The sequence below is a fragment of the Chrysochloris asiatica genome, unplaced genomic scaffold (genome assembly GCF_000296735.1).
Source record: "Chrysochloris asiatica unplaced genomic scaffold, ChrAsi1.0 scaffold00032, whole genome shotgun sequence".
In the NCBI taxonomy this organism is placed as follows: Eukaryota; Metazoa; Chordata; class Mammalia; order Afrosoricida; family Chrysochloridae; genus Chrysochloris; species Chrysochloris asiatica.
The window spans coordinates 926034-942107 of NW_006408550.1; the positions used below are offsets into that span (position 1 = coordinate 926034).

At 36.5% G+C, this 16074-nt stretch overlaps 1 protein-coding gene across 1 annotated transcript in view; it reads left to right on the forward strand.

The window, feature by feature from the left end:
* The window catches only part of BCAP29 (B-cell receptor-associated protein 29), a 95534-nt gene that overhangs the window by 41787 nt on the left and 37673 nt on the right, over nucleotides 1-16074 (forward strand). Inside the window, exon 5 of the mRNA XM_006859351.1 lies at nucleotides 4207-4315. Within this exon, the coding sequence (XP_006859413.1) occupies nucleotides 4207-4315 (109 nt within the window). The remainder of the gene's footprint in view (nucleotides 1-4206; nucleotides 4316-16074) is intronic.

Here is a 16074-nt window from a genome sequence, read left to right on the forward strand (position 1 = left end):
CCTCAATTTCAGTAAGCAAGGTTGTATCATCTGCATTTTGCAGGTTGTTAATAAGTCTTCCTCTAATACTGATGCCACGTTTTTCTTCATATAATCCAGCTTCTCAAATAAAGTGCTCCGCCTACAGATTGAATAAATATGGTGAAAGAATGCAACCCTGGCACCTACCTTTCCTAATTTTAAACCATTTTGTTCAAACAACTACCTATTGGTCTATGTACAGGTTCTTCATGAGCATAATTAAGTGTTCTAGAATACTGATATTTCCACAGTGTTGTCCATAGATTGTCATGATCCACACAATCAGAAACCTTTGTGTAATCAATAAAGCACAGGCAAACATCTTTCTGGTGTTCTCTGCTTTCAGCCAAGATTCATCTAACATCAGCAGAGATAACCCTCATTCCACACCTCTTCTGAATTCAGTTTGAACCTTTGGATGTTCTGTCAGTGTATGCTTGCAGCTATATTTGTATTCTTTTTAGCAAGATTTTACTTGCATGCAATATTGATAATACTATTCATGGATTTCTGCATTCCATTGGATCAACTCTCTTTTAAATGAGGACAAATATGGATCTCTTCCAATCAGTTGGCCAGTTATTTGTCTTCCAAGTTTCTTGGCATAGATAAGTGAGTGCCTCCAGTGCCATATCAGTTTGTTGAAAGATTTCAATTCATATTCCATCAATTCCCTCTGCCTTGTTCTTTGCCAATGTCTTCAGTACACCTTGGACTTCTTCCTTCAATATCACTGGTTCTTAATCATATGGTATCTTTTTAAATAGTTAATATTGGCCATTTCTTTTTAATACAGTAACTGTTGTATTCCTTTCATCTTTCTGCATCTTTCAGTATTTTGCCTATAGAATCCTTCAGGATTTCAAGTCAAGGCTTGGATTTTTCTTCAGTTTCCTCAGCTTGAGGAATGCTGAGTATTTTCTTCCCTTTCGGTTTTCTAACTCCAGATCTTTGCACATTTCATTATAATATTTGCCTCTGTCTTCTTGAGCTGACTTTTGAAACTTTCTGTTCAGCTCTTGTACCTCCTCATTTCTTCATTTGCTTTAGCATCTCTGTGCTGGAAAGTAAGTTCTAGACTCTCTTTTGACATCTATTTTGGCCTTTTCTATCTTTCCTGTCTTCTTATGACCTTTTGCTTTCTTACTGTATGATGATCTTGATGTCATCCCAAAACTCTTCTGGTCTTCAGTCTTCAGTGTCTAACGCATCAAATCTGTTCTTTGGTAGTTTCTGAATTCACGTAAGATGTGTTCAGTGTCATATTTTGACTGTTGTGCACATGTTTTAATTTTCTTCAGCTTCAGTCTGAACTTGCATATGAGCAATTGATTATCTGTTCCACAGTCTGCCCCTGGCATTGTTTTGGGTGATGATATAGAGCTTTCTTACCATTTCTTTACACAGATGTAGTCAGTTTGATTTCTGTATATTCCATCAGGTGAGGCACATGCCTTTCATGTTGTTTAAAAAAGCTATTTGCAATGAAGAAGTCATTGATCTTGCAAAATTCTATCATGTGATTTCCAGCGTCATTTCTATCACCAAGGCCATATTTTCCGACTACTCGTCCTTCCTCTTTGTTTCCTAACTATGCATTCCAATCACTAGTAATTATCAATAAATCTCAATTGTATGTTTGATAAATTTCAGAATGAAAAAAATGGTAGAATTCTTTGATTTCATCATCACTGGCTATAGTGGTTGGTGTGTAAATTTGAATAATACCTGTATTAACTGGTCTTCTTGTAGGCATATGGATATTATCCCATCACAGACAGCATTGTAATTCAAGACAAATCTTGATATATTCTTTTTGATGATGAACACAATATCATTCCTCTTCAATTTGGCATTCCCAGCATATTAAACCATGTGATTGTCATATTCAAAATGGCCAACACCAATCCATTTCAACTCACTAATGCCTAGGATATCAATGTTTAATTGTTCCATTTCATTTTTGACAATTCCCAATTTTCCTAGACTCATACTTCGTACATTCCACATTCCCATTATTAATGAATCTTGACAGCTGCTTCTCTTCATTTTGAGTTGTTCCCTATTAACACATGAAGGTCCCAGTGGCTTCCTGGTCAGCTCTGCTTTCAGGAGACAGCTCTTCACCAGTCATATTTTGAGTGCCTTCTAATCTGAGGGGCTCATCTTCTGGAACTGTGTCTGATAATATTCTGGTGCTCTTTATCATGTTTCAGTTTTCAGTGTTCTGGTGCTGACAGTGTTCCACTTATATTCAAAAGGTTTTCAGTGAGTGAATATTTGGAAATAGTCCAAAGTTTGTCTTAGTCTAGAAGCTAAGCTGAAACCTGTCCACCATGGGTGCCCCTGCTGGTATTTAAAATATCCATGGCATAGCTTCCAGAATCGCAGCAACATGCAAACCACCACAGTCTGTCACAAACTGACAGACGACTTGTGGATCCCAGATTTGGTGGACTACAAGTTGAAATGTTTCAACAAATTGATGCCGTGCTGGAGGTGCTCACTGCACAATGCCAGAAACTTTGGAAGACAGCTACCTTCCAACCAGCTGGAAGAGATCTGTTTCTGTGCCCACTCCAAAGAAAGGTAATCTAATAGAATGCAAAAATCATCTAACAGTATCGTTAATATATGCAAGTAAAATTTTGCTGAACATAAGTCAAAAATGTTCCACAGTACCTCAACAAGGAGCTTCGTGAATCAAATTTGTATCCACAATCAGCACTCAATGGAAGCAGCACCCAAAAAATCAAGTGATATATTGGATTAGGCAAATCCACTACACAAGACCTCTTTAAAGTATGCAAGAGCAAAATGTCAGTTTGAGGACTAAGGTATGCCTGACTCAAACTATAGTATTTTGAATCACCTCATGTGAAGGTCGGACAGTGAATTAAGAAACACCATAAAAGAATCATTGCATTTGAATTATGGTATTGGCAAGGTATATTGAAAGCATCATGGCCTGCAAAAGAAGCAAAAAAAAAAATCTCAGAAGTATAGTCTGAATGCTTCTTAGAAGTGAGGACAGCAAACATTTTTCTCTCATTCTTTGGACATGTCATTAGGAGGTACCAGTCCCTGGAGAATAACACCATGCTTGCAAAAAGGAAGACCCTAAGGGGATGGAAGAACACTTTAGTAGCAACAATGGACTCAAACATAACAACAATTGTGAGGATGGCGCAGGACCGGGCAGTGTCTCATTTTGTTTGGCATAGGTTAATTGTGAGTCAGAAGTGACTCGAAAGCACCTAACAACAACCATATGGAAACTCTCAGTATCAAGTTGATGCCACTTTATTTAGTCAATCAAATAAATACTGTTTTTTTCAGCATCAATCTAATTTATCTTTCTTGGTAACTTAAAATCCTATACAAAATTCTTAAATTTTTAATGGGTTCGTTTCTTAATTCTTTTAGCAACAATGATTTCCGTCCAGATTTATAGATTATGACATTTCAGTTCCAGGTTTTTCTTTCGTTTTGCTTTTCAAAACCGACTCAACAACAAAAATTCAGATTTCAAATTTTCTTGCCTTGAAATGATAAACTACAAGCATAAAATAAAACATTTTAAAAACTCAAAATAGGTTTTAAAATATAAAGAATTTTATAAAGGATTAACTGAATAAAAGTAATTTGGAGACTATTCAGTGAAAATCAGATATAATTTCCAAGTATAGAAATGGATCTATCATTTTTTCACTTAGTTGCCTCCATCCTGATATTGTTAAGTTATTTTGTGAGTTTTGTCTATATAAATATGAGTAGGCAGTTCAGCAATTGGAATGAAATTATATGCTAATAAGTATCATCTTGGGTCTTAGTTTCCCTCCCTCTCCCTGTAGATTATTTATACCATACACTTAATTTTAAAGAGAGATTCACATTATTTACTTAAATACTTTATAAAATATCATTTTAATTGTAGCCCAGCCAAGAAAATTTTTATTTTCACTGAAGAGATTTCAACCCTAGTAAGACTAAATCTCTTGTGTATATGATCCACATATTAAGTGTCTGATCACAAAAGTGCATTGTACATAATTATAAAATACTGAAAAGGACAAAGAATAAAATAAATACCAATAATTTCAAATAGAATACTTAGCTCATTTCCTGTAAGAGTGCCTGGCTGCTGCATTTTATGCTTACTTCTTTAATTCTCTATTGTGATAGATATTGAAAACCTATGGCAAGGGAGATCATCATATGTTGGAAACAGAAAATAAAAAACTAGTAGAAGAACAGGAAAAACTGAAGACTGAATTGAAGAAGACTTCTGATGGTAATGTTGTGTGCGTGTGCAAATTTGGAAAGACTGAAATGATATTTTATGTTGTTACACTTCACTATTTTCCCTAAAACAAAGTTAGTGTCTGAATGTCCTTCTGGCTAAACATCCAGAATGACCTACTTATAAATTCATACCCAAATACAAAGATAAAACATTGTTTCAACCTAGACAAACACCCTTTGTTATATAGAAAAACATGTAGGTGTTTCAGATCTGTGTTGTAAATACAGATGTTCTTTGCTTTAGCAAAAGAGCTATGTTCCTGAAAAGTTGCACATAAACACATTTTTGTCAAATGAGTTACAGTTTTCCATCATCATACATTGCTTCTTTCAGAGAAACAGTTACAGGGAGAAGGTTTTGATTATAAGAAAATATATTATCTCAGACTCATAATATTTGCTACCTATTAGATATAAGGAAAGTATTTTCAATAAGAGGTGGATAGACATGAAAGAAGCAACTCTCTGGAATGTCAGCTGAGAATATTTTCCAAATATTTCCAATTTTCCAAAAGGCATTGCAAAATGGGTATGTGGTACTGTATCCTAACTTAATTTCTTTGAAGGTAGCTATTTATTATATGGAATCCTGGTGTAGTACTATGGGTTAATGAGCTAGACTACAAGGTCGGTTTGAAACACAAGGCCGGTGGTTCAAATTCACCAGCCAGCTCCTTGGAAACCCTGTACAGGGTCACTATGGATTGGAACCAACTTGATGGCACTTAACAACAACATTTATTCTATATGATGATCTATGTTGTTGTTGTTAAGTGCCGGAGGTAAAAGAACTAAATAGAAAATTTCAAAACACAGTTCAAGAAGACAAAGACAAATATTATAACAAAATGTGTAGAGACCTGGAGTTAGAAAACTAAAAGGGAAGCACATGCTCAACATTTCTCAGTTGAGGATACTGAAGAAAACATTCAATCCTTGACTTGCAGTATTGAAGAAATCTGTGGGCAAAATATTGAATGATGCAGAAGGAATATAGAGAGTCACCGTAACAAAAAGAAATGGTTGCTGTTCAACTATTTGAAGAAGTAACATATGATCAAGAGCCAATGATACCGAAGGAAAAAGTCCAAGATGCATTGAAGGCATCGGTAAAGAGCAAGGTTCCAGGAATTGATGGAATGCAAATTGAAATCTTCCAACAGAGATGCAGCATTGAAGACACTGACTCAGTGGAATGCGGAAGTCATTGGATAGTATCATTAATAGCTCATATAAGTAAAATTTTGCCAAAGACAGTCCAAAAATGGCTGCAAATGTGCGTTGACAGAGAACTGCCAGAGGTTCAAGCTGGATTCAGAAGGAGGATGTGGAACAGATTCAGAAGAGGATTATGTGGATCATAACACGTTATGGACAGCATGCCAGAGAATGAGTAATCTGGAACACTTAATTGTGCTCATGAGGAACCTATACATAGACTAAGAGACAAGTGTTCAAACAGAGCAAGGGAATACTGAATGGTTTAAAATTAGGAAAAATGTGTTCTAGGGTTGTATTTTTTTTTAACCATACTAATTCAGTCTGTATACTGAGCACATAATATGAGAAGCTGAATTATATGAAGAAAAATGTGGCATCAGGATTGGAGGAAGACTCATTAACAACCTGAAATATGCAGATGATACAACCTTGTTTGCTGAAAGTGAAGAGGACTTAAAATACTTACTGACGAAGATCAAACACCACAGCCTTCAGTATGGGTTGCACCCAATGTAAAAAAGACAAAAATCCTCCCCACTGGACCAGTAAACAACATCCAGATAAATGGAGAAAAAATGTTAGTTGTCAAAAACTTCATTTTGCAAATGTCAGGAAACATGATTACAGAAATCTTGTAAGCCTGTCTTCAGCCTATAACTGATGGGAATACGTAAAAGTGGTTCTAGAACTTACCCAGTGAAATAGGCCTCTTGCGGAGCCTTTGTAGTGTATAGGACATTAGGTGGAATACTGAGCCCCATCCAGAACCTTCTGAGGTGGGACATTCCCACTAGAATGGACAAGCAGACCATCCTGGAACAGCTAGAGCAGCAGAAGATATATCTTTAAAGAAAGATCATCAGGAAAAACCCTAAACAAAAATGTCAGTATGACAGCCTACTGCAAGAATAAGCAAGCTGTTCGCTGGGAAGCCATCAAGGCAAGCAATCAAGTTCCTTCAGGACAAGCCCCTCTCTAAGACTGAAACTCAAAGGGAACATATGAGCAGGTATGTAAACTTGCTGGCGACCACATTGGTCTACTGGTGAGTGAAAGAGGGGGAAATGCAGCAATGAAGAAATGGGCTGAGTTCAGCCACGGTCCATTGACTCCTGTTGACCTGGAGATGATAGAAGAGGAAGGGCTGGTTGGTCCAGTGTGTGGTGAGACTTAGGGACTTCTGAGCCCATGGACAAGTGCATAGCCACAAAGGGCTAGAGCTGAGAGTGAAGCATCCAGCTGATAAGAAGTGAGGGGAGATGCACAAGAACACCCAGACTTGCAGATAGTATCCAGTTGACCTAGCCTCGATGGCTTGATAATCAGAACTCAACTAGAGGAAGATAAAAAATAAAAATAAAAATGTTTTTTGATAAAGGAAACAAGGGTTAATTGCTACATTTTGATGAACCTGACCTATACTCATGGAGATAGTAACTCTAAATACCAACAGAGAGGGAAGGAGTCTTCACACCAAATATCAATGCTATCCCCTCTGTACACAGGGTAGATACGGACAGGCAACTTAGACATTGGCTACCTAAAATGAGGGGGCGATAAAGGCACAAAGTGACTGGCTTACAAGGTTTCAAGAGGGAGTTTAGTTTAAGAGTATGGGGGGAAGAAAGAGTCCCCACTGAAGTTTACATCTTGTCTAGATGGGTCTGGTTAAAAGAGATGGGGATAAGATTCTTATGATTCAATAGTGAATAATTGTTATCATGACTAATTGTGACTGTCACAATTGTAAAGGTAGAAGTTTTGTAACAAAAATGGGAGAGCAGTTAATATTACAGTTCAGAAACAAAGGACCCTAAGACCATCAAGGGAGAAGAGCACAAGCAGATTGCAGGATCTTATCCAGAGAAGCAGTGACACCAGAGATGGAGGCAGAGATGAGGACATGAAGAGGGCAAACAGCTGAGGACTCTATAGATTCCTGGGAAGAGAGAAACTGAGAAATAGCGGCCATGAGGCAGACTTGCAGAATGTGCCCTTTGGTGGTGTAAGTTATTATATATGCCTGAGTGTTTTGGGTTTTTGTTGTTGTTGTTTAAAGTTAAAGTGAATAGAGAGAAATACTATTAACTGATGGTACATGGAGGGGATTGTAATCATTGTGATGAAACAAGTTGTATGATTTGTTGAATGTAAAACTGTGATCCACCCTGTAAACTTTCACTCAGTTCACAGTAAAAACTTAACAAAAAAACCCTTCATTTTGCTCGGATCAGCCATCAATACTCATGAAAAGCAGCAGTCAAGAAATTAAACGACGTATTGATTTGGGCAGATTTTCTGCACAAGACCTCTTTAAAGTGTTTCAGAGCAAAGATGTCACTTTGAGGACTAAAGTGCATCTGACCCAAGCCATAATATTTTCAGTAACCTCCAAAGAATGTGAAAGTTGGACAGTGAATTAGTAAGACCATGAAAGAATTGATTAATTTGAGTTGTGGTGTTGGAGAAGAATACTAAAAGTACCATGGTCTGCCAAAAGAACAAACCAATCTGTGTTGGAAGAAGTATAGTCCCTGAAGAAGAATATCATGTTTGGTAAAGTGGAGGGGTTGGAGAAAGAGGAAAACCCCCAACTATATGGGGTTGGCACAGCTGCAGTAGTAGTGGGCTCAAGATTAGCAACAATTGTGAGATTGGCACAGGACCAGGCAGTGTTCATTCTGTTGTGCTTTTATAAGGTCACTATAAGTTAGTGCTAACTCAGTGGCACCTAGCAACAACAACATTTATTCTATTCTTTTTGTAAAGTAGTTTTAGTTCTTCATCAAATAACAAATTATTATAGAGTACAGCCCTTTGCAAGGTAGCTATGAGTTGGAACCAACTCGATGGCACTTGTCAACAACAACACAGCCTCATAGCATGGGAAAGTAGATACCCCAAGTCCAGAGTCATGCTAGGTAAATATGTTTGTGACTTGACCCTGGACAACATGCCTGCATACAACAAACAGTTCTTGATGTTGACCAGATGCCATATAAACATTAGTACATTTAGAGTTCAGGTAATAATCAGTGCATAAGCCATCTCCAATTTCAGATATGTTCCACTGCTTTGTTGTTATTAAGTGATGTGAAGTCAGTTTTGACTCATTGAGTTCTGGTGTGGCGCTGTGGGGTAATGCGCTAGACTGCAAAGTCATTTGAACCAAAAGGTCGGCGGTTCAAGCTCAGAAACCCTATACAGGGTCGCTATGGGTTGGAACTGCCTCAACGGCGTTAAACAACAAAACAACAACTTTATATAAGGGTTCTGTGGAGTGGGTGGTGGGTTTGAATCACTGACCTTGTGGTTAGCAAGTGTTTATCCTACAGTGACACACCAGGACTCCACTACTTTAAAGGAAGGCAAATTGGAGAATGTTCAGGGACTGAATCAAGGATCTAGTTTGTACCATTTGTAAACTTAGATGTCCTTTAAACAGGCTACAGTGTATTAGAAGTTCTCTGTAATGTAACTTGCTATTATCGAATATCTGTTTACATTGTTTGAAAGTAGTTTACTTCATCAGAGTTTATTTGAATTTGAAATGGAAGGCAGAAAAGAAGTTAATTTTATAAAACCTAGCAAAAGCCCATGCTAGGCTATTTCATGTGAAAAAATTATTTAGTCACTTGTACTGCTTATTTAAAGTGGAGAAAATAAACATTTTAGAGGCAGGGTGGTGGGTGGTGTACCATGGAGTTGGTTCCAACTCATAGCAACTCTGTATAGAGTTTCTGAGGCTGTAAATCTTTACAGGAGCAAAAAGCCTTATCTTTTTCCTGTGGAATGGTTTGTAGTTTCAGACTGTTGACCTTGAGGTTAGCAGCCTGACTTGTAACCACTGAACTACCACAGCTCCTTAGAAGCCAAGATAGTAAGATGAAAAATAAATTCCCTTCCAGATAAGGTGGCATATAATGTGAATTTTGGCATAATACAGCCCAAAATTCAAGAATCTTCCTTACTTGGTACTTCCTTACTTGGTTGCCTCTTCTACAGTTCCAAAAGATTTGGACATAGTTGAGAAGTTCTGTCATTTATATGAAAATAAACATAATAGTTACCTACCCTTGACCTTAGATATTTCAGGAGAGAAACCTGTATTCTTTATTTTACCCAACATAAAATGTTGTTGGTAGTCCTTATGAAGAATGCACAGGATTATTTACAAAATACTTTTAATTAAGGAAGAAAAATTATTTCAAAATCTTGCTTTCTTCATAATCTGGTAAAGATTTGTTTTCTTACGTATTAAGCTATTTAGTTCAAAAGTAAGAGACAGTTTTGTTTCTTCTGCTTTGGGCTTTCAAAAATTAGTTTCAAACTCTGAATTATTTTGAGCTTTAACTTTTAAAGTCTGTGATATAACTGAAAACTCAGGGTTACGTGAGCAACTTTTTAAGAAGCAAATTAGATGTTTAGAGAAAATGAACTTTTTAATAATGTAGGCATTGTATTTATAATCTAATAACCAGATATGCTAGCTTCTGTGTTTAAAGTGTAGACTCCAGAGCTACTTTCTAAATGAATCAATGTTGAGGTAAAAGCAGATTTTACCTGTCTTAGGTTGTCCTATTTGGTTTCTGAAATATGTGTAATATTTTATGAACACTGCTTACCAAAGTACTGTTTTAGATAGCATCATTATTGACCTTGGTAGATCAAAATTCTCTATCTAAAGAAATTTCCTGGTTATATTTTCTTATGTATTTTCTATATTCAAGCTTATTAAGGCAAGAACAGTGTAAGATTTGGATAAATTAATTAGCAGAATATCTTGTACACAATACCACTTAATATTAACTGATTCCTAAAATTTAAGCATATTAAGGCTGTAAGTGCTTAAGGTTTCAGAAATATGTCTTCTATTTTAAACTTCAGTAAAAATCAGAGTGGTTGATGGTTTTTTAAAATAAGGGCAAATGATATTTTCCATATGAATTTTCTTAACCCTTTGCTGCTGTTTCTTTATGTGAAACTTTTTCTTTAAAGTACATATATTCATTAAAATAAAGCCTAGATACAAATGTGCATTAATCTGACTAGCACCAAATTGGTAAAAAGGAGTTCTGAAAGCATATCGCCCTATCAGTAGTGACAAACTCTTTATAACTTTTTAGCCACCAGTTCAGATTATGACCAAGATTAATAAATTACCTTAACTGCAAAAGAGAGGGTGTATGAATGTAAGATAAAAATATTGCTGACCCTCCTACACTGCTGCTAGAACTATAAAATGGTGCAACCAGTGTGGAAAATGGTATGGCGCTTTTCTCAAAAAGTTAAAAATAGAAATACCATATGACCCAGAACTCCCTCTACTTATTATATATGCTAAAGAAATAAGAGCTGTGACACAGATAGATAATATGCACACTCATGTTTATTGCAGCATTATTCACAATAGCAAAAAGGTAAACCTAAATGCTCATCAGCAGAAGAATGATTATTAAACTTTGGTATAAACACACAATGGAATACTATGTGTTGTTGAAGAATAAAAATCTGCAAAATACCTCACAATATGGATGAACCTGAAGGACATTATATTGAGTGAAATTAGTCAGTCACAAAAGAACAAATATTATTTGAGACAACTATTGTAAAAAGTTATGAAAGTTTTTCTTGATGAAAGAAATGTTCTATGATGGTTACGTGGAGTGGGAAGGAGGGAGAATTATTCTCAGGGTAGAGGAGATATATGTTAACAAGAAGAGGGAGGTGGGCAGAGGAAAGACGAAGGAAGCAGGAGGCATAAGAAGGAATGTAAAAGTTAAAGTACATCGAGGGAAGTACTGTTAACTGATGGTACATGGAGGGGATTGCAATCATTTTAATGAAGCAATGTGTATGAGTTTTTGAATATAAAACATGATCTACTCTGTAAACCTTCACTCAATTCATAATAAAAAGTTTTTTAAAAAAGAATACTGCTACTAGTGTTCTATTTCACACATGCATGTGTTTAGTCCAAACAAAACAGGTTTAGACATGTCTCTGCTATCTGTGGATGACTGCATACAAGTTTTCAATAATGCACTTGTCTTAGTCTTGTTAGGATGTCTTCAAAAATCGTGTAATCAGAACCGTGGTTTCTGAGGGAATCGGCTAGGCCAGTTAAGTTTCAGGCAGAGAGGACAGCCCAGAAGGTTACTATGGCAAGTGGCTTTGGGAATTCCATAGGGGTCATATTGAGGGTTTTTCTCAGAAGACATAGAAGTATCACGAGGACTTATTATGAATGAATTTTAAGGAAATTGAAAGTTGTATTGGTGAAGAAAAGGTCAGGAAAGTTGTGCCGAGGAATTTTTTTCCATCATGACAACAGTGCACCTGCTCATTCTTTGAGGATTGTCCTAGGAGAATTTCAGTGGGAAACTTTACCTCATTCACCCTACAACCCTGATCTTGACCGTTCAGACTACTTTTTGTCCCATACTAAAAAGTTTTGTGCCCTTCATAGAAGGCAAAACTGCTGTTTTGACAAGATACAAATTGAATAGCACATCATTCTTCAGGGAAGGGTTAGAAAGATGGAAGTGTACAGAACTAGGTTGATGATATTTTGAGAAATAATATCTTCACATTGTGATTTTTTTGTTTAATACAGTTTCTATGATTTTATAGCTATACTTTTGACTTACCTCATCTATCCCAAAGCACCTAATTTACACTCAGGTCTGGTTTAGTCAAGTATAAGGGCCTGATTTGTCATTTTTAATGATCTGTTTAACAATAACTCTGATATCCCAGGGTGCAGGGTAATTGGGAAAAGGCATGACTGTGAACAATATGAACCTAAGTTCTGAAAAATTTACAAAGCTCACAACCTCTCAGCAGCAATAGACCTTGTGGAAAACCTCTTCTGATTCCAAGGAGACTGACTCTTCTAATATAGCAATTTATTTATCATAAATAAATACTTTCTTGGTATTTATTTGTATAGATCAGTAGCGTTCAATCAGTACATGAATAAAGGCATTATTAAAATAGATTATTTTTTAAATACAAGGCAAATTCTTTGCCCCTGCCATTATTATTTGTTGCTTTTATCAACAATTTTTAAAAGAACTTTTCAAATCATTCATTTCAGAATCATTAACATGGATCATAGCACTTATCTTGAAAAGCTTACTTGTCCAGCAAAAGGCAACTTTTACATAACTGACCTAAACAAGAGAATACAAACAGAAATGCAACTTAGTGTAAAGACCTGTTGTACCTACCTAAATGTTGACAGCATATAACAGGGACCTTAAGATTTAGCCAAGAAACAAAGCATTGTATTTCCCTACTTTTTGGTGTTCGGTCAATGAAGTCAGTTATCGCTTACAGCAACACTGTGGACAACAGAAGGAAACACTGCTTGGCCCTATGCTACTCTGATAATCGTTGGTTGCTGTTTATGAACTCATTGTTGCAGCTACTGTGTTAATTTTCTTTTTCACTCAGGGACTTCTTTTTTGATGACCCTCTACCAAGTAAAATATCCTTCTTCATAGCCAAAGTACATGAGATAAAGTCTAGCTATCTACCTTATTAGGATCATTCTGCCTGTTCTTTCAACAGAAATATGTGTGTTCTTCACTAGCACCATATTCAAAGGCATCAGTTCTTCTTCAGTCTTCCTTACTCATTGTCCAGCCTTCACATGTAGATGAGGCCATTGAAAATACACTTCTTAATCCTCCAAATGACATCTTTACTTTTTAGCAGTTTTTAAAAGGGTGTTTTCTACCATTTGTCTTTCAGTTTGTCATATTGTGATGGTTTGTGTGTGGAACAATACCAGTGTTATTTGAAATAGCACCAGAGTCACCCGTGGTGGGCAGATTTCAGTAGTGCTTTCAAACTAAGACAGACTAGGAAAAAGGAGAGGAAGACCACTTCTGAAAAGTTAGCCACTGACAGCCTTATGAATTGCTTTAGAACATCGTCTGGTATTGTGTTAGAAGAGGAATCCCTCAGATTGAAAGGTAAACTATGACTGAGGGATGCTCCCTGGTGGTCTAGTGGTTATGATTCAGTGCTCTCTCAAAATATGACTGAGGAAGGGCTGCTTCCTCAAAGTATAGTTGACCTTAATGGTGTGGATGCAGCAAAGCTTTGGGTACCTTCATTTGCTAATGAAAACACTGTAAACATGCATTAATAATCAGAACATGGAATGTACCAAGTATGAAAATAGGAAAACTGGAAATCATCAAAAATAAAATGGAACACCTAACAATTGATGTCCTAGGCATTACTGAACTGAAATGGACTGGTATTGATCATTTTGATTCAGATAATCCTATGATACCAAGCAGTGAACAGATTCAAGAGGAGTCATGTTGCATTCATCATCAAAAGGAGCATTTCAAGTTTTATCTTGAAGTATAATGCTGTCTGTGATAGGGTAATATCTATATACTTACAAGGAAGACCAGTTAGTATAACTATTATTCAAATTTGTGCACTAAACAACCACTAAGCCAATGATGATGCAATGAAATGCATTTATAGTTGGATTGCAAAAGTTGGAAACAGGTGAAGGAACAGTAGTTGACTATCTGATCTTGGTGATAGAAGCTATGCTGGAGATCCAGTGATAGAATTCTGCAAGACAAAGGACTATTTCATTGCAAATACTTTTTCCTACAACATAAATGGCAGCTATAACTATGGGCCTCACCAAATGGAGCACACAGGAGTCAAATTGACTGCATCTATGAAAACAGATGATGGAGAGAAGCTCAATATCATCAGTCAAAGCAAAGCTGGGAGCCAACTATGAAACAGAACATCAAATATTTATATGCAAGCTCATGCTGAAGCTAAAGAAAATTAAGACAAGTCAAAAATAGTCAAAAATAAGACATGTGAGTTTATACCACCTGAAATTAGAAACCATCTTAAGAACAGATACGATGAATTAGACATTAATGATTAAAGTAATAATGGCATGACATCAAGAACATCATACATGAAGAAAGCAAAGGGTCATTAAAAAGACCAGAAAGGGGGGGGAGATCAAGATGGATGTCAGAAGAGACTCTGGAACTTACTTTTGAACATACGAAAAGCTAAAACAACAAGAAAAAATGATGAAGTAAAAGAGCTGAACACAGAATTTTAAAGGACAGCTCAAAAAAACCAAGTATTATAATGAAATTTGCTAAGACCTGGAGTTAGAAAATGGAAAGAAAATGCTCAGCATTTTGCATGCTGAAAGAACTAAAGAAAACGTTGAACCTTCAACTTTCAATATTGAAGGATTCTGTGGGAAAAATACTGAATGACACAGGAAGCATGAAAAGAAGATTGAAGGAATAGAAACATTCACTGTACCAAAAAGACTTGGTCTATGTTTAACCATTTCAAGAGATACCATATTATCAAGAACTGATAGTATTTAAGGAAGAAGTCCAAGCTGCACTGAAAGGACTGGTGAAAAACAAGACTCCGGGAATTGACAGAATACAAACAAATGTTTCAAGAAACTGATGTAGTGCTGGAGGCTCACACTTGTCTATGCTAAGAATTTTGAAAGACCAGCTACCTGACCAACTGAGATCCATACTTTTGCCCCTTCCAAAGAAAGGTGACTCAGCAGTGCAGAAATCATTCAACAATAACATTAATATCACATGCAAGTACATTTTTGCTGAAGATAATTTTTAAATGGTTACAGCAGGGCATCTACAGGGAGCTGCCAGAAATTCAACCAGGATTCAGGAGAGGATATAGAATGAGGGCTATCATTGCTGATGTGAGAAGGATTTTGGCTGAAAACAGAGAACACCAGAAAGAAGTTTACTTGTACTTTATTGACTATGCAAAGGCATTCACCTACTTGGGTCATACAAACTATAGATAACATGATGAAGAATGAGAATTCCAGAATGTTTAATTGTGCTCCTGAGAAACCTGTACATACACCAAGAGGCAGACAGTCAAACAAAACAAAGAGTCACCTGGAATGGCTTAAAACTAGGAAAAGTGTGTCAGAGTGGTATCCTTTCTCCATACTTATTCAGTCTGTATGCTGAACAAAGAGTGTGAAAATCTTGATATAAAGGAGAATATGCTATCAGTATTAAATGAAGACTCATTATCAACCTGTGATAAGCAGATGACACAACCTTGTTTGCTGGAAGTAAAGAGGACTTGAAATACTTGCTGATGAAGATCAAAGACCACAACCTTCAGTATGATTGCAACTCAATGAAAAAAAAATTTTTAAGTCTTCACAACTGGGCCAATAAATAAATATCATGATAAAAGGAAAAAAGACTGAAGTTGTCAATGACTTCATTTTGCTTGGATCCACAATCAACACTCATGGGCACTGCAGTCAAGAAATCAAATGAGGAGAGAGTAGAGACCTGGTCGGCCAGCAGTGTGGCAAGACCTGGGGACTCATGGGCTCAGAGTCAGTGACACAGCCACAGAGGACTAGAGTGGAGAGTGAAGCGTCCAGCTGATAAGAAGAGAGTGGATAGATGCAAGAACACCCACACATGTAGATAATACCCACTT